General features: G+C 42.1%; 1 protein-coding gene across 3 annotated transcripts in view; it reads right to left on the bottom strand.

The window, feature by feature from the left end:
* PDE8A (phosphodiesterase 8A) overlaps positions 1-11,300 on the bottom strand; it is a 126,650-nt gene extending 115,350 nt beyond the window's left edge. Inside the window, exons 1-2 of one of the 3 annotated variants that reach the window (XM_033070438.2) lie at positions 11,231-11,300; positions 9,643-10,161 (exon numbers count right to left, since the gene is read on the bottom strand). In XM_033070438.2, coding sequence (XP_032926329.1) covers positions 9,643-9,903 — 261 coding nt within the window. In that variant the 5' untranslated portion in view covers positions 9,904-10,161; positions 11,231-11,300. Of the gene's footprint in view, positions 1-9,642; positions 10,688-11,230 lie in introns of those variants that run through there. The other 2 variants (XM_033070439.1, XM_033070437.2) reach the window with 2 other exon arrangements.
* Between the last annotated feature and the right edge of the window lie 11,207 nt (positions 11,301-22,507).

Here is a 22,507-nt window from a genome sequence, read left to right as displayed (position 1 = left end):
CCAGAGGCAACTGCTTTTTGGATAAAACTTGGTTCCCAAGAACCTACTTCTCTAATACATTCATTTTAAAGAGCTGTAACATGCAATAAACTTTCAGAAAACATAAATCCCTCCTAAAAAGTAAGCAACTGCCCCAAAGTAAAATATTCCATACTTTGGAAGAGGTACAATGTGACATTTATCTGCTGAGGGAAGAAATGTCATTGGTAGGCTTTGGGGCTGTGAGTGACAGCAGTGGCACAGAATCTGAGCTGACTGTTCTCCTGGCAGATCTCAGCTCCACAGCACTGCACAGCAAGGAACAAGACCACCACCTCCAGAACTGAGGACAGGCAATAACATCACTAATTGTCAGCATGAGCAGAACAACCCTTTCACCTGAAATTCTGCAGAAGGCAGATCTGTTCCTGTCAAAGACAAAAAAGAAAACCCCAAATACTAAGTAAAGGAAAAGTTCCAGCAGCATCAATGGAAGCATGAAGCAGTGTTCAAGTTCACAGGACTTATTCTTCCTTTTGTTAATGAAACAAAAGCTGTTTGGGTTTGCAAAACCCCCTCTGCCTGGCTTTGAAATGTTTCATTCCTCTAAGATACCAATTTTAACCTCATATTTTTTCGTCTGGAAGACACTCTGAGCTATGTATGGAAAAAAAAAAAAAAAAAAACACCTAGCTACCCTGGTTGTGAAGTCCTCTTCAGAATGCAAACCCAGGTTCAGTTTCCATTCATGCCCACTGCTTTCTTCCAAACTATTTCGTTGGTTGTTTGTGGTCCCTGCAAACAGTATCTGCAGAAACAAATACATCAACCTTTCACTTGGTGGTGTTGCAGCGATAAGTATGTGCTAACACTGGTTTGGAAATTAATTCTCCATTCACAAATTCCACTCAAGAGAACAATTTTTCATTGCACTAGTCAAGCAAGTCTCAAGGACATAAAACTAAAATATCAGTATCATATTACTTGCCAAAATTGTGAAAAATGAAAAGTAAATCAGTATGTCCAGACTAAAGCCAGAAGAGGAACATGAAGAACTCTTCTCAGTTTTGTACCTTTAAATAGATCCCTTGCATCTTTCTCCAAAGCACACTCTGCTGAGGGCTGCTGGAGCACACATGGGCACAGCTTGGTGGGAGTGCAGCCCTTGTGTTCATGGTGGCCCTGATCCTGCATGACAGAATTAACATCAGCACCAAGTGGAAACAGGCAGCCACACACTGACCAGGGGAAATCTGGATCACTGCTGCATCACTGCTTACAGAATGATCCTCAGATGGGACTGAACAACAACACAGGTACAAAGATGTGGGGGGAAATCCTTTTGAATGCTTAGAAATTCAAGGTTTTACCTTCGAGAGTCATCACTCTCAAAGTTACTCTGCCTAAAGCCACAGCCACAACCCTTGAGCCCAAAGATCTTAACAGGTGTTAAGAGTTAAAGAGTGTCATTTTAGTAAGAATTTGGCCCCCTAATAAATCCTTTGGTATTTGAAAGTAATACTTTGATTTGGTTTGAAAAATAAAAAGTAGATATCTTGCTAGCAATCCCAGCACCATCCACACTTCAGTACAAGCTCTGGATTCTGATACATTCTGATGTTCATCCTGTGCTGAAATATTTATCTTTCAGTTAAAGCTCATGGAAAAGTGCAGTTTTTACCAGGCAGTTAAACTGTGTGCAGGACACATCACTTCTGCGTCAAGTTACCAGAGTAATAGGTGTGGCTGTCCTCAACCATTTGTGGAATTTCTCACCAAACTTATGAAAAGTTATGAAGGAAGGAAAAAAAATCCCTTAAAAATTGGAAGGAAGAGCAGACAGTATTCCAAAAAGAACACAAATTCTGCAAACTAATCATCTCAGCTGAACATAGATCTTGACCTACCTACATATCCCACAGATATGTTTGTGCATTTAAACCTGGCATTGAAACACTGCTATAAAATAGAGTTCTACACCCTCAGTGCCAGAAGAGCCACAACCCTGATAATTCAGTGTGAATGAGGAACATGTTTCTGATGATGCAAAAGTGTAACCCCTCCTAAATACAGGAAGATTGCATTCAATGCAGATTAAGGGTTTTTTTGTTGTGCTTAATTAACAAATTAGTGGAGGTTTTTTCAAACAAGATTGTTATAAAGGTTTACTTTGCCAATCACTTACTGAGGTTGTTTTCCTGATTAAATTTTATCAGAGATAACAGAACCTCAGACTCAAAGACAGAACAGAATAGTAAATGTGTAACTTTAAAAATAAGTTGTCTTTTAGTGGCAAGTAAGATGGGGCCTTGTAAAGTTTCCACCACATCCCAGCAGGGAGCTAAAGGTCACTGCTAACTCAAAATGAAAAACAATGGGAAGTAGAGGATGCCATTCTTTCATATTTGTCCAATGATTCTGTGTTTTCTTTGTATGGATATACTTAGAAAACTGGGAAATCTAAAATACAGTGAAAATATTTCAGTGTCACCATTTTCCCCATAAAAGACCAATAATCTGCTCATGTCAGTATATAAAATATGTGATTTACAAAGCAAAATACATCTTCCTTGAAAAAGGCATATAAAATATTTGGTTTCCTATGCAACTTTCAAATTAACATGCAAAATAACTCTGCTTTTGCAAAAAAAAAAAAAAAAAGTTTCCAACAAAGAAACAGACACATCTTAAATATGTTTAAATATTATTTAACAGACAGATTAAGATATACCCTGATTTTAAAAAATCCCTGAAATAGTATCAGTTTGGTTCCCTCAGAAATGAAAGACCTATCTGGCCAAAGAGATTTTCTTTACACCAACAAAAATATGCTACCCCAATTTCTCAGGATCTAGTACTCAAAAGTTGTCTATCAGGTAATAAAGTGGCAGAACCAAAAGCCACTTTTCCTCCCACTCCAAGCTAGAGTGGGAATCCTTATTTGAGTCACTCATGCTGGAATCAGTCTTTTTCATGAGCAACATTTTATTCCCAAAACTGCTTTTAAATCTTGAATATTCCTTTTTCATTCCAAGCTCTTCTGCTATGCATGGACATTAACTCTACATATATCTGCAGACTACCTTTGAACATTTAAAACATTATCAAAACCCATCTCAAATTACCTTGTCTACCACATTCAAAACAGATATAACCTAATTTATGTCAACACATTTCCATGTCAAAAAGCAGGTTCTAGCTCTCTTCCTTTCTCCTGGAACAGAGCCATACATGTGGGAGCTGGCTGACAGAATGCTAAGCCTTTTACTTTATGTAGAGTGACAGAGTTACAGATTTTACAAGAAAGAGAAGAAAAGGGCCTGGGAGTTTGATTTGAGGCCAACATTACAACCCATAGCAAAAGAGAAGAATGTCTGGAAGAACACACAAATTAGAGGCTCCACTATTTAATTTCACAGCGTGTGTTACACCATCATTTATTACATTTTGGCCCTAAAAAGGGGTATCAAGAAAGAACCTAAAAGGGCTGAATGCTGAAATCTTTTTGCAAAGCAAAGGACTTTAACATCTCTTCCTTGGTGCCTTTGAAAACTTAAAAATCTGACTGTAGGCAATAAAACTCTTTAGTATGTCATGCACATTAAAGCTATTCAATTTGTATCTTGTCATCCTGTGCCAATTTAAATTACAGTTAAATGATACCTAATTATTTTACTCAAAGAACAGATAGCAATGTGTAGAATGCCACAGGACCAAGCAAATTCCTGCTGAACCTCCAGTGGATGAATGGGTCTTGCAAATAAAAACACTGACATTCACATAGAAAACTGACATGAATGACGTGATTTGGGACATGAAATCATGCTCTGTGTGCAACCTTGGAAACATTGCTAACAATGTTTTAATTCCATCCATGGCTGGTAAAGCAGTTTACAGTGTGGGTATATTATATCCATACACACAGCCAAAATAGAACACAATGCTAAATTGTTCTCCTACGTGTGCAGGTGCTTCTGCGGCTCCCTGATAAAATGACAACTTACGTAAATCTTGCATTGAAACTATTTCACCTTGAGGCCAGTCTGCTCATTATCATATTTGCTTTAAGTTTATTTCACTTTTTGCTGAGAGTTACTAAAAGCTTTAGCTGTCCATATTTCAAAACACTTATTTCTTCTTTGAGGACTCATTTGAAAGTCAGTTGAGATTCCAGCTGCTCAAAAAGTGTAATATTTTCAGTGTATTGTTACTATTGCTTAAGCAACCCAATTCTAGAGTCCTTTCTCAATGTGACAGCCAAGAGAGGTGAACAAATGTTCATATAATAACTAAAACAAAACAGCTATTTATCATCTGTTGGTAGTGGCGACTGCTGGATATAACAATTTCAATGGATGTTAAAAATAATTCTCATTCAAATACCTCTCCCTTTCTTGACATGGACATTTACTTGAATATGAGTAACAAATATTAAAGCATACAAAATGGAAAGCAAAACAATTTCTGACCAGTACTTTTCCTTAGATTCAAATGAACCATGAACAACTTTCTTAATAAGACATTCTTCATTGTCACACAGATTGTAAGCATTCTCTAATCCACAATTCATTGAACGCAAAGTATTTGCAAGCGAGTGTAACCAGTTCGTATCTTTAATTTATGCTTAAACTTCACATTTTGGATGTAAAATCTGAACTGCTGGTATCTTAAATAGCAAGGCAAAGCTGTTAGCCTGCATTGGAATTTCACACCACATGTAATATTGGTAATGGTAGAAACTCATTAATACATCACCTCCTGTTATTCTGCCTGGCTTATAAGTACATTCTACAAGTAGAAAATTTCTCACTATAGATGTACTTACACTTCAATCTGAGCCATGCAATTAAGAATACAAAAAGTACAGCACAGTAAGAAAAATACCTAGAACTGCAGAAATAAAGGCTTGGTTTTAATACTTCCTCTATTGACAGCGTCAGGAGGCAGAAAAGGAAAAGTTTAGTACTTAACTACATAAAATGGCCAGGGAAAAGATGCAGAGCAAGCTCAGACAGCAGCACTGAAGAACAACGGGAAAAGTACAAGAATTTTCAGCTGAAAGAAGTTTCAGTGAAGTTTTTACCAACAGTAAATAATCCAAAAATTCAGAGTCTAACCTTGCTCACCTCAGTCACACAAAGAATTGCCCTCAGATGCAGTGGCACATTTTACATGAGTTGGTTTGCATGACAAGTAGAAGTACCAATAATAATGCTTTAAAAATTGAAAATACAGCTTATGCTGTCTTTGTAGTGTAGCCATCTTATATACTGTGAGTGATTTATAGTTTGGGTTTTTTCCAATTTATATAACAAACAACAGGAAATTTAAAAAGATAAAAATTAGACCTAAATATGAGCCCAGTTCACATGTTACCAAACCACTTCACTTCATACAATTTAAAAATTAGACTCCCATCCCTTGGAGGAAGGGTTCACGCCTTACAACAGCAGCATGAAAAGTATCAGTCTGAAAGTCTGGAACCCTGAAGACTGAGAAAAGTTCATGTATCTCAGCGTGGGAAGGATCCTCTCAGTGAAGCAAGGATCTCTGTGCAGGAGAGCTGACGTCAGTGGAAGTGGGAGGGAAATGGTGATGGGAAGTTTGTTGGGGAAATGATTGAGGACAGTTTCAGTGGGAACAGGGAGGATTCAAGAGACGGTGGATGGCCTCAGTGGAAGCATGGACAGAAAGTGTGGGAGTATCAAAGGGAGGGAGAGCTCATGTGTTCCTAGGGAAAGGAATCACCAGACAGGGAGGAAAAGAGCAGACAGCTTAATGGACTAAATAACGTGCTGTTAACTGCTGAAATGAGATCCACTTCAGCACTGCAGGTGCCATACAGCACACAGCCTATGCAGAATTATGCAACGTGGGTTTGCAGTGGCTGCAAAATTCACAGGCAATTTCAGAGTTTGAATGCAAAAAACTTACTGGCTGTAGGGGCATGGATTTAAACTGGCTGCCCCACATCAGCTGGTAAATCAAAAGACTATTTCATATTCAGTCCTTCTGACTTGACAGTAATTTCAATTTCAAACAAAGGAAGTTTGGATTTACTCTCTGATCCCCTTGCATCCAAATGCACATATTTCTGTATTAAATGTACCCAACAGGGAGAGTTACTCAAGGAAAGAGGAAGGAAATCTTACATACGTAAAAGAATGACAGAGCAAAATCAAGGTGCTACAGTGTATATTAATGCACTGGAGAAGAGCCACACACACAGAGGATGTTGGGATTGCATATGGTTATGAATATCCAAGCCAATTTTAAATAAATGCCCCTGAACTCCTTATGCCTTTCAGCATTTACTCCACTTACAGATTAAACAGTTATTATTCTAATGGAGTTTAAGCAGGTTTTTATAAATCCAAGTACCTTTATCACAAATTCAACTACAAAAATATCTGAAAATCAGAACTAATATATATGAAAAGGTCAGACTGTCATAATTTTGAATCCACTTTCTTGAGATTTTTAGAGTTAAAACAAAAATCAGGGAAACTCCTCTTTGCAACAGTACCAGTTAAGTGTAATTTGATATTCTTTATGTAGCACTGGATAATCAAACCCCAGTCCTTGCAGCCAAGTCCTACTCATCTTCCACTAGTACAGGGTTTAATCTGCAGAGGCAATGCATTGAAAATAAAAAGAGTTTCCATGGCTGGTTCACTTGTTTAAATATGGCACTGATTCCAAGAAGCTGTTAATTTTCAAATAAAAGCCACATATGAAAATACTAATTAAGAAGGGAGATACAGGTGCCATGATCTCAAAGAGATCTCCCATTTCTCACATACTATCACCATACTCATACACAACAGAAATAGGCATTATGGCATTTACCTCTGCACACACACACACTTTCAGGATTATTCTGCAAATTTGGGTGGGTTATTTTAGGGCTTCCCATACTAGAAAATAAATGTCACTTTTTTAGCTACAGTTTATAAATTGATGCAAATCAGAAAATACAGTATGCTCACATCACCCATCCAGAAAATGATCCTCTCCTATTTGACCAGGAGAAAGATATAACAAGACATTAACACAAAACCAGAGTAAGTCATGGGTTAATTAGCAATAATTATAATGCCATTTTACAACTAACATGGGGCTTTTTTCCTTTTTATTACACTTCCTCACTTGAAAAATGTGCACTATAGCTAGCAAACTGATTCAGTAATAGTAATATTAATAGTAAATATTACTGCACTATGCATTATACATGTTTTAATAAACTTAACAACTAATGCTAAAGTGAAAACATGAAACTTACACACAGGCCAAGTTTTGTCCATAGCTCTAACACAGCATTCTGTTGGCTTTAATCTGAGAATGTACAATTTAAAGCACCCTGTAACCAATTGAAAATATCATTCAGGCAGATTACTGGTGACTCACACAAATTCTGGGTGACACCACCAGTGCCCAAAGCACACCAGGTTTGCAGCATTTTGTGTTTGTGTGAAGGATTCCCTGGGGCCATAAAGAGTGTACTACACATGCTGAGAAATAGCAATGGTTCTTAGTAGCACCCTCTTACAGCTCTTCCTCAAATCAAAAATCCTTTTAATTACAAAACAGCACAACATCCTGCCCAATGCTCCATTTGCCTTCAGGAATTTCAGGCTCCTGCACATTCTTTTCAATTTTCTCACACTTTCATTCTTTCTAAACAACTTCACTGCGCTGTGAAAACTGCTCTGCAGTGATCCCTCACTCCAGCACAATCTCTGAGACAGCAGTTATCCAGCACTCTAAGAACTGCAAATGTGATCGTACTACACACGCGAATGTTAAAAGCAGAGAAACGAATACCACACTGCCTGACAGCCATAAAGACTATTACAGAATTTTGCACATGAAAATAATGTAAACGTGATGTGTCCAACAGATTTTGTATTCAATTGCTCACAAACTGAACTCCGTTTTCATTTCTCCAAACCCATTTTTCACAGAACTGTGCTAAAGTGATGACAAGGGCAGAAAATGTGACTGAGTGATAAAAATCTAAGTGACTGTCAGTGAGATCACAGCATGCATATAAACCAACAGCAACCTATAGTGCCTGAATTATCCCAAACTAGTAACAAGAATTTGTACAAAGTTCTTGAAGGGGAACAACAGAGTTTAACTAAATTAAGAGTCCTTCCCACACATGCTTCTGAAAACAGGTTTGAGGGATTTTTCCCCTTAAACAATCACACAGAAGACAAATCCACAGACAAAAATTTTTCAAATACTGTTTTTGATTTAGGTTTTGTAACATGCAATTATAATCACTATTAAAAATTCAGCTAGCAAAACAATTGTCAGGACTTTGATGACAACTGAAGCTTCCTCGGTGTGGTTGCTGTGTTAAACACGCCGTGAGCACGTCTATCGCATGTGAACAGGACCGTAAAGTTCATTTCCTGTGCAGTGTTGTTAACACAAAAATTTGGGTTAGTACACCACCATTCAGCTCCAAGTTCTGTGTAAAGTATTGTTAATTCCTCCCCAGCTCACTACTCTCAGTGTCTGCTAGTTTTCTAGACTTTTTTTAAACTATGAAACTTATTAAACTACGAACAAAGATTACTAAATCTGAAGGGAAACACTCAGAGAAAATCACTCAGATAACTGAAATAAATTATTCCAAGTCAATACTCTAGAAGTCATCTTAATAAGTAAAAACCCTAAGAAAACAATCATCAGAGTTTCTGTTAGTCTGCAAAACACTTGACGTTCAGCTAGATCTCACCTGCATCTCAAGCCTGTATCTTATATTTACAGCGTGTGTATCTCAATTCTTATCACAGCAACCAGAAAAGATCAGCCATGTTATATAATATCCCCAGGGCTGCTACAATGTTATTTTTCTTACATTTGTAACTACTCATTTTTACAAAATAAAAAGAGTTTCCAACAAAAAGCAAAGATATAATCCAAACCTGTAACATTAGGAGCTGAAGTGCAGCCCATAAATAAACAGTCCGTCGATAAAAAGCAAATAGACAAGCAAGCACTCCACACCGTCTCACTTCCAAGAAAATAATCACAAATCACAATTTTTTTTCAGTATGTGTCTGTCAACGCCATATAGTCTTGTGTCATACCTCTACTCAAAAGTATGGGCACAAACACATTAAAAAAAAGTGGCAAAACCCCCCCTGTTTGCAGCAACAGAAAAGGTCAACAAGTTGTTACTGTAAATCAGTACCCAGAGCAAAACACGCTGCCGCTCTCCCTTCAACTTTCCGAATGGAAGAGCTCTGCAAAGTGATCAGCCCAGCTCGCAGGTCGCTTCAGACCGCAATCTGCCCCTTCCAAAGGAGCCAAGCACCAACAGCACAAACTCGGGGGTCAGCACATCCCCCGTGCACAGCACAGCCCCACCGCAGGCACAGGGACCCCCAGGTTCTAAAGCAAGACCCGTGCTCGAGGACAATTAACATCACTCTTCTTCCCAGAATTGGGAAAATTCATTTTGTGGAATAAAGAAAGAGGCTTGGGTACCTCTACAAAGTCGCCACGACACTGATTAGTTTGCAAACGAAAGTAAAGCCCAAGCCAGGAAAAGCTCCCGCACAAGGGCAGGGAGATTCCTTGGGCTCAAGCGCTACAGCCAACTCCTGTTCTGAGAGAAATAGTGCTCGTGTTTAGCACCCTTTTTACCTTAACATTGGATCTGCCGGTCTGGGCCTCTGCCTCCATGCTCTGGCTGTTCTCCCTCTTGTCTTTCTTAGAGGAATTAGTCCTCGCCTCATAAGTGGATGTGTTGTAGCATTTAATGAATAATCCTGGGACGGGGTTGCCTTGCTGCTGTTGAGACATGGTTGTGTTGGTCTGGTGAGGGAAATTGTACTCCTCAGACTCATTGCTACTGTGACAGATCACTCTGCTGTCAGAGAGGTTGGTGCTTGGAACACAGCCCATGCTTTGTGGCCACCTGGGGAACACTTCTAAATTGTATATATATACGTGTATATATATATGTATATATATCTTTCCTTCCCGTTGATATTTTCCCCCTGCTTAATTTTTTTTGTTAACAGGTTGAATCTCTCTCCTGCGTCTCCGCTACACTCTGAAGCATTGCCATCGGTCCCTTCTACACCACCAGAAACGTGTCTGTTCTCCTCGTCCTCCAGGAAACAGGTCCTTTTAGCTCAATCTCAGCAGTGGGCTGGGGAGCTGGAGGGGAGGGAAGGGGGGAAATCAAGAACCGGTCGACTTCGTATTTTCACAGATTATTATTAATTTGTCTAAGCCATCTGAGAATCTTGGTAAGGTTTTCTTTCCTTCTTGTAAAAGCGGAAAAAAAATTTAAAATAAAAACAAAAGAGGGGGGAAAAACAGCAAAAGCAAAAATAACAAAAAAACCCCCAAGCCCCAAACCACAGACACCCCGGCGTCGGCTCGGCGCTCAGAGCGGCCGGGGGCACGGCACCATCTCCTCCCCTGAGCCCGGAGCTCGGCGCATTTTCCACCCGGGCTCGCTCCGCGTTACCGATTAACCCGGGACCGGGCCGGGGGCCGCTCCCCACCTCCGCGTCCGCGCTCACTCCTCGCGGTCCCGCTCGGCGCTGCGCTGTGCCGGGGGTGCGCGTTGGGGTGTGCTTTGGGGCCAAAAACAAAATATTAAAAAAAATCAACGATTTATTAAAAAAGAACAGCGGAGCAGAGCGAAAGCCGCCCGGCCGCCCCGGGGAGCCGGCTGCGCTCCTCACGCCGCGCTGGGCACGTCCCGCGCCGCCTCGGTCGCGGGCGGGCGGGCGGCCGCCGCGGCGGTGACATTCAGGTTCCCGTCGTCGGAAGGAAGGAAGAGCCCCCCGTCAGGCGGCAGCGGGGCTCTCCGGCCGCCGCAGCGGCATCCCGGCTGAGCGCCGCGGGGCAGGGGCGGGCCGGGCCGGGGGAGCCCCCTCAGGGAGTCGGGCACGGCCCGCAGGGCTTCCCTCAGCCGCGGGGGCAGCCGGCGCGGCGGGCGGACGCATCAAAGGGCCTCCATGATGCGGTCGGTTTTTTGGGCAGAGAAGTGATGCGAAACGGCGAGAGGTAAAAAATCAAAAATTGAGGGGGGAAAAAAAAAGGGGCGAGAAAAATTTAAAAGAGCGAGAAGTAGAAGGAAAACGATCCTAGTGTCCCATCCCGGCGGCAAGGGCTGCAGCGGCGAGAGCTCTGGTTCCCGGGGCCGTGGTGTCTGCATCCCTCAGCAGGGAAATGCCTGGCTCCCCGCAGCCGCCGTCCCTCGCGCCGCGCTCACCTTGTTATTATTGATGTTCCTCGGCGGCGGCGGCCGCGGCCCCTCCGCCCCGCCCGGCCCGGCCGCCCCGCCCCGCCCGCCGCTCCCCCCGCGCTGCCCCGGCTCCCGGCCCGGCTCCGGCCGAGCCAATGCAGCCCCGGCCGCGCTGACCTCCGGCCCGCGCTGGCGTCAATGCAGATCAGCGGCCGCGGCCAATGCCGCGCCAGCCCCGCCCGAGCCCCCGCGCAACCCGCACCGCGGCGGGGCCCGCACCCGCTCGGGGCTCGGGGTAACCCCGGGACGCCGCCTCGGGGAGCCGCCAGCGGCTGCCCCGTGAGACGCCCGCTGCCCTTCTTCAGAAACCGGACAACGCACGCGGTTGTTGCTTCCCATCGTTTTCCTTTTCGACTCTGCCCATGCCAATTTCTTTGAAAATATTTTTGAAAGCAAAGCCTGTGAAAAGGGAAGATGGTGCTATGGGTGGAGCCAGGCCCCGGGGCTTGGGAAATCAACTGCATGCAGACTTTTCCTGGAATATGCATGTAAAATAAACCTTTTCTGTTCCTATATCATATGAAAGTAACTATGCTTCTTTAGCCTATAGATGTGCTGGGAGACTAGATGACTGTGTGTACTTTACGAGAGAACACGCTGTATTTAAAGCGCTTTAGACATCATGCCCAGGCTGAGACAAGTTACTGCCATAGACAATTCATGTTCCAGAAGTCCCAGCTCAAGCGCAACCCAGGTTCAACAACAGACATACAACACCATACTCTTACCACAGACCACACACAACCCCATGGCATCTTCATATGCCTTTCACTTTTTCACTGCATCATTCCTAGCTTCTGCTACCTTTATTCTCAGTGACTCACAGAGGTGCTTCTCCAAGGTCCTGCCTGTTTTCACGAGTTGAGGAACAGCTCAGAAGCAACAGCAGTTTATGGAAGGCCCAAACAAACTTTAGATTTAGGAACATGGTGAAAACCAACTATCAGAGACATGACTTTTATCAATAAGCTCCAGCATCTGAAGAGGGGGAAATGGTGTGTTACACAAGGGAACAGTTTAAATTACTCCAGTTTTGAACCATGAACACTTCTGTGGTCCCCTGGCAGAATCACTGTGTTTAAGAAGAATCCAATTCAGCAGGAGCACTTCTGTGCATTCAGGACAGCCACACTTTTAACAGTGCCTTAACTACATGACAAATGCCTTCAGGTCATAATTAAAAGCAAAACATGCAGGTAAGCAATGGCCAAGAAGCAGCTTTTCACTCATATATATATATAAAAAAATATATATATATATATGTAACAGCATCACTTGATCCAGATGAGAGCACCTTGTAAAGTTGAGAGATGCAAAAAGCCAAAAGTCAGTGCTTTTGAGAAATGTGGTTTTTCAGGATAACCACAGTACTTGCAATGCAGAAATGCTTTTATTTACTTCTCATAATTGCTAGCATTAAAGGCTGGAAAATCAAGTCTTTCCTTCCCTGATGTTTCTGCTACTGTGCAGTTTTGAGTATAATCAGCAGTCACATAAACTTCATCCACCCCATTCATTTGGCTGATCTGTACAGCCTGTTAAAACCAGAAAAAGAAGTCAGCTTCCTGTGCCCTCTCATCACTTTGGACACCCATTTAATATAAGCATTTAACAATAAACAAAGGGAAAGGCTTAACATACCCATCTGAAACAGTGGGCACTGTTTGGAGATGGATCTTGTCCTCATTCTTTCCTTTACATTAAACATTATTTACTAGATGCCATTAATAAGAACACACTTATGTGCAGCTAGAAAAAGACTCTGGAAGAAGAGAATGTTCAATTCCTACGTGTGCCATTAAGCATAAGTGCGGGCTCCCTTCCTCAGCCCTAATGGATCTGTCAGCAAAACTGCTATTGCACTTTATTTCTGGTGGCACTGGAGGAGTCAGAGACAGCAAAACTTCATTTTCAGAGTTGCACATTCAGTTTGCAGGGTTGACACCTAGAGTTAAGCTTTCTGCTTTGTAAAATAAATGGGTCTGGTTTGCAGGCACATAAAGATGAAATGTACAATTCATGGTGTCATTTAAAAAAAATCAATATTGGAAAAATCTCTGCTTTCCACTTGGAATGCAAACAAATTCCCACTCAAATAATACAAAAATGTTTGTAAATGACAGGTAAATACTGGGGGCAGCAGAGAATGCTTTGTTTGATAACGGCATGACAAAACAAGAAAATATACTTGCAGATATGATGTGCATGACCACTTTGCTCTTTCAAAAAGTTTTTCTACAACTATCCATTGGCAGGTTCTGCAGCCTAACTTCATGAAAAAAAACCAAACCAAAACAAAACAAATCAATTTGCAAGATTTTCAGATGAGAATTCACACTGCCTTGAATGGGAAGATGATATGAGACTGAATAATCCCTTAGTTGTTTAATAAAAGCCATGGAAAAATCACTGGAGTTATTGTCACACTGATAAAAAATGAACTCAAGACAAATAATTGCTCTTTGAACAAGACACTGGCACTGGAATTATCTTGTTTCCTCTAGAATTTGGAAACACTGGTGCTGGATGTTATTGCCAATAGAAAAACACAGTTGAAAGTATAGATTTACCCAGAGCCTAGAGTCAGGGAGAAGGGGTAAAAATATCAAAATCGTTGCCAGTGGTAGTAATTTGTCAGTGCACTGTATGAAGTGTGTGGATAAAGGGCCTTGTTCACACTTATTGCTGGAGTGCAGCTCAGGAAATGGTGGGTCTATTATAACAAAAAAATTCTTGCAAAATAGCAGAGGAAGCCTAGGAGTGTAGACACTAGCAGATTAGGGCTGTGGGGGAAGTGCAAGGTCAGTACAGAGTCAGTAAGGGAGAGGTCAGAAGAGAGCTAGCTCTAGGAGACAGCTGGGGGAATGAGAAAGGTTATTTATGGAGAAAAAGGTTGAGTTTCATTCAGGACTGCAGAATAAGAAAGAATGCTAGGAAAGAGCTTGGAATGATTGTTATCAGCTTCATCTGCAGACAAGTGGGTGCTGGGGAAGATCAAAGTATTTAGAGAACAAATACATAAGTGTCAAAATTTTAAAGTATTTAAAAGACACTATTCAGCCTCATCCTGACAAAGAAATTGCATTGGCTCCTGCAAGTTTTTTGACAAAAGATTGAACAACACACTGCCCTCCAGATATTCCACACTATTCCCCATATCTGCTATCTCCCCAGAAATTTCCATAAGCAAAGCCACTTCCCTTGATGTATCAGCAGTGTCCAACCATTTCACAGAGACCTTGACTAATTCCCATTGCACATTGTAAGAGTTCATGCAGGAGCACTGGGACAGTTCACTCCTGACCAGTTACACAAAAATGCATGCAAAGGCCAGAGCAAAACTTTGTTGCCCAAATCCAATTCTGGTAATAGTGAAGTACCCAAGACACAGGCAAGCAGAATTATGCAGAAGGAATGATGGACTAAGATCTGCATGAAAACAAGTATCAGTGTCCTTAGGAAAAGTGTCTGTTCAGCAAAGGTAGGGTGAGCATGACTGCAGTCTGTGAGCACAGGCAGCACTTGGTAAGAGATTACTCTATGTGGTTTTAATTGCTTCTCCCCCCAAGTCATCTGTATGTTCCAGTTGTGCCTTTTGGCCTTATGAAAAGTTAGGCAATCTTGTTGGTCTCTAGGCCAGTGAAGGAGGTGATGGGGAGAAGGAAGAGGAGGAGGAACTGTGGAAAATGTGCCAGCACGCAAACAGCTGAATGGACTCTACAACACTAACTACTGACACGTGCAAGCTGTGACAGAGTACGTCTCTCCATCCCAAGATATTCTAGAAGAGGAAACAAGGACCATATGCTGCCTTAGCCACAAGTGAGTATCAGCATTACACCCCACAAGCGTACATCTGCTTGTTTGTGTGTAACATCAGGTATCCTGGAACAGGGTGTTTTCAGGTGACACAAGAGTAAAATTGTCCTGAGACAGCTCATCTCCAGCTCCTGGAATATACAGAAGTACAATGAGTTTGTTTTCTGCACCATTTTCCTGATGTCCTGAAAAGCCCCAAAGCAGCTGAGAGCAGGCGGTCCTGCTGTCCTGGCAGGCTGCACGGCTGCTGCTGTTGTGTAATTGCAATTGCAGAACACAGACAGTTGTCTGTACCACTTGGAAATCAGAGCCTTCAAGGCAGTCTAAGTCAGCAACTTTTTCAACTCTAGCACTAAAGACATTCAAGTCTACAGCTCGGATACTTCATGTATGTACAAGCTTCATTGTCATAACTGGTGTCAGAACAACTTTTGCAGCTGTAGTTTACACATCACACTCAGCGCTGCTCAGTAGGATAGACATGCTATTTCTAGGAGAAAAATGCACCCCTTTCTCCACTGTACCTTCTTTCCACTTTGACTACCTTCTTTGCTGTCCATCTGTCCAATGCTTCTCAAGTTTCCCTCAGCATTATACTTTCTCTACTTCGTTTTTGGTAGGCTCTCCCCACATTGCCCGGGAGCAGCACCTGCTTCCACAGCAGATGCAGAGTGAAGGTGAGCAGATCTCTGCCTCACAATAATAACTGGCCACAGGCCATGAGCTGCTGCTCTCCCTCCCAGTCCTCCCTTCCCCAGTGTCTAATGCTCACCCTGTCTTTCCAGGGCTTAATCTTGGGAGCCCTCCCCAGCCCAGGGAGTGCAGCACCCCGGGATGCAGGAGGCTGCTCTGTGTCATCCAGCTGCTCCAGCTCTGCCAGCCACAGAGCCAGCAGGAAGGAGGAGCAGCAGGAGGGGGACCTGCTGCCAAAGCAGCCTCCAACAGCTCCTACTGCCTGGCCTGTCTTGAGTTGACCAAAAATTTGTGGAGAAGGGAGGAACAAAGCACTGTCGTCCCCACCCACTCCCCTATAATTATCCCGTGCTTCACAAGCAGTATTATCTGTCTGGATACACAGTGCCATGCAGCCAGCTGTGACCATAGAGAATTAGCTGTTCCACTCTTGGAGAATTTTCCCTCCTCTCTTCTTAAGTATTTTTAAGCCAACTTACATTTATTTAGCATGCAACCTTTTCAGTTTGTGATTTACTAAACCAAGGATGACAATTGGTCCTTTTAGGTGGAGTGGTATACCAAATTCTTACACCCTGTAAGTGCCTGTTGACCCTCTGCTTCCTTGGAGTATTGGATGCTTTTCTTAGCTAGTCAGCCTTAGCAGGCTCAGCCCAAAAGTCACCACAGCCTCAGGACCCTTCAGATTCCTGAACTGGTTCCCAATGCCACAATCCCTTATATTGTGGCCTGCCTGGATCCAATAAGAAAAAACAAAACAACAACAAAAAAACCCCCAGTAAAAGAAACAAGCAATTAGTGTCCTACATCAGTAAGTCAGTTTTCTTTGGTCATCAGAGCTAGAAGGACAAGCTCTTAGTCTTCATTGTCTACCCCAGCAACTAGAAGATCAGTTCAGGCCAATGAGGAATATTCACTCAAGACAGGTTCTCAAATCCACAGACTCCTTGCCCCTGAGTCTGTCCCAGGATTCCATTGTGTCCTGCGCAGCAGACACTTTCTTGTTTGCTCCTGGTTAGCCAGAAGTGCTAGTAGCCAGCAGCCTGCCTTCCTGGGCCAGCATCCTTAATCCTTCCCAAAGGCAGACAGACTAAGAACGGTAAAGAGAATAACAAAGTGTGGAGCTAGAAACTGATCCCTGCTGTATGGCAGCAGAAGAAGCTGACAAACTCTAAAATTACTCCAAGACTAGACAGTACACCTGCAAAACAGATGGCTTTCAGGGTTGCTGAATTTATTATATAAGGAACAGATACATCATCCATGGCCATTCTGAGCAGTGATTTATTCACAATACCAAAAAATCCCATGTCCTGGCTGTGAGATTTATGTTCTTAGATCACTGAAGAATTTATCCTGCAAACTTGTCCAAATATAACACAAGGAACTGGACCTCATTTGAATACTTAAAAACTTCTAGCTGTGTTCTCAAGTACATTTCCTTTCTTTGGGTCAAAACAATACTTTCAAGTACACTCAGCTAGTGTACAGTCCTTCCCCAATGCTAAGTCTCTCTCCAGAGCATATGTGCAAGCAAGCTCAACCCTTAATTAACAAAGGGGATCAGGCCCTACCACCAACAGGTAACCCAGAGATGATTGTGCAAGTGAATACATCCCTTTTCCCAGGAACGTTTCACATCCATTCTTTCATTGCAATCAGGCTCTGATTGCCCAGCAATGGCAGAGCATTTGTCCAACACTATACTTTCCAACTATTTTTCCAACTGAATTCTCATTTCTTTAAGCTCCCATTAGGGAAGTTGCAATCCTTGGCTCTTGCCAATAGGCAGTTCTGCGTGCAGACAGTTGTAAGGAGGAATGTACAAGAATCTCTGTGGTGCCATGGCACAGCACCCATAGATCATGTTTCTTGTAAACTCCATTTTATAGCTGTCTGCGCATCCAGCTGAGCAGCAGGAAGAGCAACACCACAAGAATTGCAAGAGGAGATGACAACTTGGGGGAGAGATATGGAGAAACCACACTCAAGGGAGAGGGCAGGTGGGAACACCAAGCCATGGATTTCTGGGGATAGCTATTTTTAAAAAAGAGAGAAACAGACTCAGGATGCATCAGGGAGCTAAATCTTCTGAGTTTTTGAAAAGGGGAAGGCAGCGCTTGCAGGCTCACTCACCACAGCCCTGACAAACATAAATCTTACTCACATGGGCACCATCCTTCCCACCACACTCACCAGGGCTGGTAGCACAGCTATCACGGAAGGATCTGTCATATTAAGCAGAACAGCACTTGGCAGTTTGTGTGAATTATGGTTACAGCCAGCACAGCTGGGTGCTGCAGGGGTTGACAGGCTCTGTAACACAAGCACAATAGCAAGCAGAAAAAAAAAAAAAAAGAAAAACATCTCCAAAATGTTTTGGGAACTGAGCTGAAAAATACTTATAAAACACATCCTTTAAATTTGTGAGAGACTTCCAAACAGATGGGGTAGGGAATGATCTGATGAACTGAGGGGGCTGACCTTATGGTTTAGATCTACTTTTGGAACAATTTGATGAATTGAGGGGGTTGATCTCGTGGTTTAGATCTGCTTTGACAAGATCTCCTGGGTCTGCATTTACTGTGCCCAAGTGGGTGGGTTCTCAGTGCTCTATCAAGAGGCTTTTTAATCCGTGCTCACTTGAAATAGGCTGCAGTGCCATCTCTGTCTCCCTGATACATCTCCAGGCACAGCTCCCCACTTCCTATCCCTTCACATAAAAGCCTCTCACTCTGGTGGCTGCAGGAAACCAGGAGCAGCCCTTATCTCTCACATGGCCCAAGTGCCAAACACACCTTTCCCCACAACCCAGATCTGGTTTACACTTCTGCTTTTGGGGAGTTTCAGAGCAAACCATTCCAAACATTATCTTTACAATGAATTAATGTAACCAAGTCAAAACAATCACTCTTAAATTCACTACCACAACAAGTATAGCAATCTGGACAAAGCAATTGAAGAGTTACTCATCTCCTTGCACTCTTGGAAGTTCATTGGACAAGTGTCAGAGTGTTTGAGAAGGTCAGGATCATACCATGCACATGTCAACTCTTCAGACCCCGTGCACACTGCTTCCCTCTTGCTCAACTGGTATAAACACACATCAATCAAAGAAAAAAAATCACATTTTCCTTTTGACAGTCTTAGGCACCAAAAGAAATAACCACTTTTTAAAACAAAGCCGAGTCTTTAAGACTTAAAAAATCTGATCTAAATTGATTATCCTTTTAAAAGGAAATGAAGTTAGTAACTCTGAAGTTCACAGATTCACAGGGGAAAAGCTATGTGGGTTTTTAGGAGGAGAGGTAAATTGAGAAAAACAAAAAAGGAAAAAATGTACATAAGACACCTATTGTAAGATAATCTCACTATAAAGGTTTTTTTCAAATACAGTCACATTTCTTTTTCAGGAGGCACAGCAAATCTCAGAAAAGTCAGTCTTTCTCTGAGAGAAATACAGGTATTCAAGAAAAATACTACAAGAGAGAACAGTTTAAACTCAGCTTACCTAGTGCAGATTGCACAGACTGGTGCTGCACAGGGGCAGGCAGTGATGGCAGCTGTGTAGAGCACTGTGACTCAGCTGTGCCTGGCTCTCCAGAGGATCAGTGCTGGGCAGCATCAGGGTTATTCCCCACATCCTGCACCCAGAGTCACCATCCTACTTGATCAGTTTTCACTTAGTGCCCTGGCTCACTCATACATCAACACAGGTGGGCAAACCTTGCTGTGGCCCCCACCCTGGCTCACTGCACCCAGGGGGAATTTTTAGGACATTCTGGGAGAGGGACATCAGGAAACATTTGCCTACTCTTGCAGGTTTTCCCCCAAGACAGCAAGTTATCCTGGATTTACATCTGCCACTAACTAAGCAAAGCACCCTTCAGGTCTCTAAAAACTGCCCCCAGAGATAGAAAGAGGAGAGATATACCAGGCCCTTTCCACCTGCAATTAATTTAGTGTCTAGGCAGAAGCCCAGTCTCACAGCTGAAACTCTGGGTCCAGCTGTGAGATATTTCACTGATTGTGTAACATATGATTAACAAGAAAAACAAATTAAAGAAGTAAATAGCAATATTGCAAATTCCATCTCTCATAGCATTTCCATTCAAGTTTTTGTTACTATTGTAAGCTAAATAACAGAAAACAGTATACAAGGGCTGATTTAGAAGCACTCTGCTTGGAAAGAAACTGTAGAGTGTACACACTTCAACTTCTTTCATGTAGATGCTGTTTTTAGAAAAATGCAAACTCTCCTGCCTGTCAGCTCAGGTTGTTGAACATTTAAGAATGGAAAAGGGCATTAGCCTACAACAACAGTTAAGAGATTTTTATCACTGCATTAACCTGCAAAATTACAAACACAGGGAAATCACTGACACACAAGTTTAAATAAGATTGCAAGTGCTTTGTAAAGTACATATTATTATTATTATTATTATCATCATCTCACTTTTTGTCACATGACACATTTTTATTATTTTAATATGGAACCCTTTTGATAACATCAACACATCAAGAATTACAGTTACATTTTCCCATCTGAGGCATTTATCTGGTGTTGCTATTTGAGCTGCCCTAATTAGGAGAGATTGATCCCACCTTTATCCCAGTGTAGCATTTTGCATTAGATCTTTGTATTTGCAAGGCACTGGCAGCACTGGGCTTCCCAGAGGCACTTGGGGCAAAATATATCAAGCTTGCTTTCCTTTCCAATTGGATTTTCTGAATCTGCGGTGTCTGCTCCCATGCAATGAACTTAACAGACAAAGAATGGAAACAGAGCTGAAGACTGTGAAAAATGTATGAGTAAGAGAAAGTAAGTTAAGCAGGACTTTTCTACATAGAGACTGAAACAGAAATAAAAATTCTTTGCAGTGCTGTAGATTTCAGACAAAACCTAAATCCCCAGACCAGCTTCCTGTCAGAGTATAAACTGCACGTACTTTGGCCACTTTCTCATCAGTTTAAAGCCAGCATCATATTTGTTACAATGACAGCATATTTACTGATGAAAGCACTCTGAAAGACGTTTTGGGAAGAGAAACAGAATTTATCAGACTAAATTCACATTGCACAAATAATGTTTTTTCAATACATTTGTGCCCCCTGCATTATTGAAACAAACCTGAGGTAGCTCCCACATCACAATATTCTTCAAAAAAGTAAAGACAGTAATTATTCAGCTCTCCCTTCACTTGAGGAGAATGTGAACTTTTGATAAAAAGTTTACTTTAGTTGCTGTGCCAAGTGCTAGGCCCAGAACTTGGGAGGATTAATAACAGGAATGGGCTGGAGACACGTGATTGAGTTAGCCTTGTTTGCAGTTCGCCTCCTTAGCAAGGTACAGCCTGACCTTAGGTGACTGTGGCTAAAAGGAACAATTATGGAGCTCAGCAGTGGAAAAAAAGGTAAAAAAAAAAAAAAAAAACCACCAAAAGAGACAGACCGGAGCCATATAACTGAAAGAATTTAAAGTGTTCAGCTAAATTAGGCACATTAGGTTAGAACACATTACATCCAAGCTTTGTTAACCACTTCAGTGAGAAAAGAACTTCAGAAAAGATTATAGAAACCATGGATTTCTTCTAGGACAGATGCTGTACTGCTTCCTTTTATCTCTTAATAACAAATAAGACTAAGCTTTCTTTTATCTAAAGTTATATAGTCCTATCTCACAGACATACTGGAACACATCATAAATACTGTTGATTTATGATTCCAATTCCTTAGAGATGGGAAAATATTGAGTGATTTGCTCTTAGTGACCTGGGAAGTATTTGTCATGCCCAGAAGCAAGGCTGTAATCTGACCTCTTTCATCAAAGTCTCCACCTTTTGAAGCTTCAGTGGTTTCTGGGAAATAATATATTTAAGACAGTTAGTATAGCCAAGTAAAATTCCATATTTTGCAAGTGCAACATAAACCTATGATTCTGCAGCAACACTTTGCTTCTCCTAGAGTTAGCACATCTTGATCTGCACCAGTGAAAAAATTGAGCTGACTAATGATCATCTAAAAGGTTTTAAAAGAAACAGCTTTCTGATAAGAGTGCATTTCTCTGAAGTTCAGTTTATCAGGAGAATGCCAGTAACAGTCAAGTGAGATGGCATTTAGTGTAGCAGGTTTGCTCCTTAAAAGGAATGTCTTTTTTACTAATGGGGAACCACTGCAGGAAAAGGAGTTGGTGGCTGTGGAGACACATGCAGTAGGTTTATTCATATCTGACTTGTGTTTGGGGAGTAACCTGGCACTTTTGAGGAAGCTCTGAAACCTGGAAAGAACCTTTACGCAGCTGTACAGGGAAACAATTCTCATCTCCATCTATTTTCTTAACTCTGCTTGTTTAAGACTTACTAATTCTTGTTTGAGCATGGAACTGTTGCATGTTCTGTGTATCAGTTCAATTCCTGTTCATGGGGGTCTTGGATTCCTGGTGGGATGGAGCCCAGCTCAGAGGTGTGATGGTGTGCTCTCTGTAGCCAAATGACCTGGAGGGCCTGAGTGCTGGTACCCAGGGCAAGGAGCTCTTGGAACAGGAGCAGCTCCACTGAAGCCATGGGAGATGATTTTGGTTCTCTATGTGATGTCTTTCAGATGCTGTTTGTGGGCACAATAAAACACAGAGACATGGCTTTGGAATACAGTCATCAAACACAGGCATTCTGGGACACTCACAGATGCCCACTGCAAGCCACAGAACACAGGCCTGCTGCCTGCTGATCTGCT

This window comes from Catharus ustulatus, chromosome 12, assembly GCF_009819885.2.
Source record: "Catharus ustulatus isolate bCatUst1 chromosome 12, bCatUst1.pri.v2, whole genome shotgun sequence".
Classification (NCBI taxonomy): Eukaryota; Metazoa; Chordata; class Aves; order Passeriformes; family Turdidae; genus Catharus; species Catharus ustulatus.
Note: the sequence above shows the minus strand (reverse complement) of the source record. Positions and strands in the feature narration are given on the sequence as shown.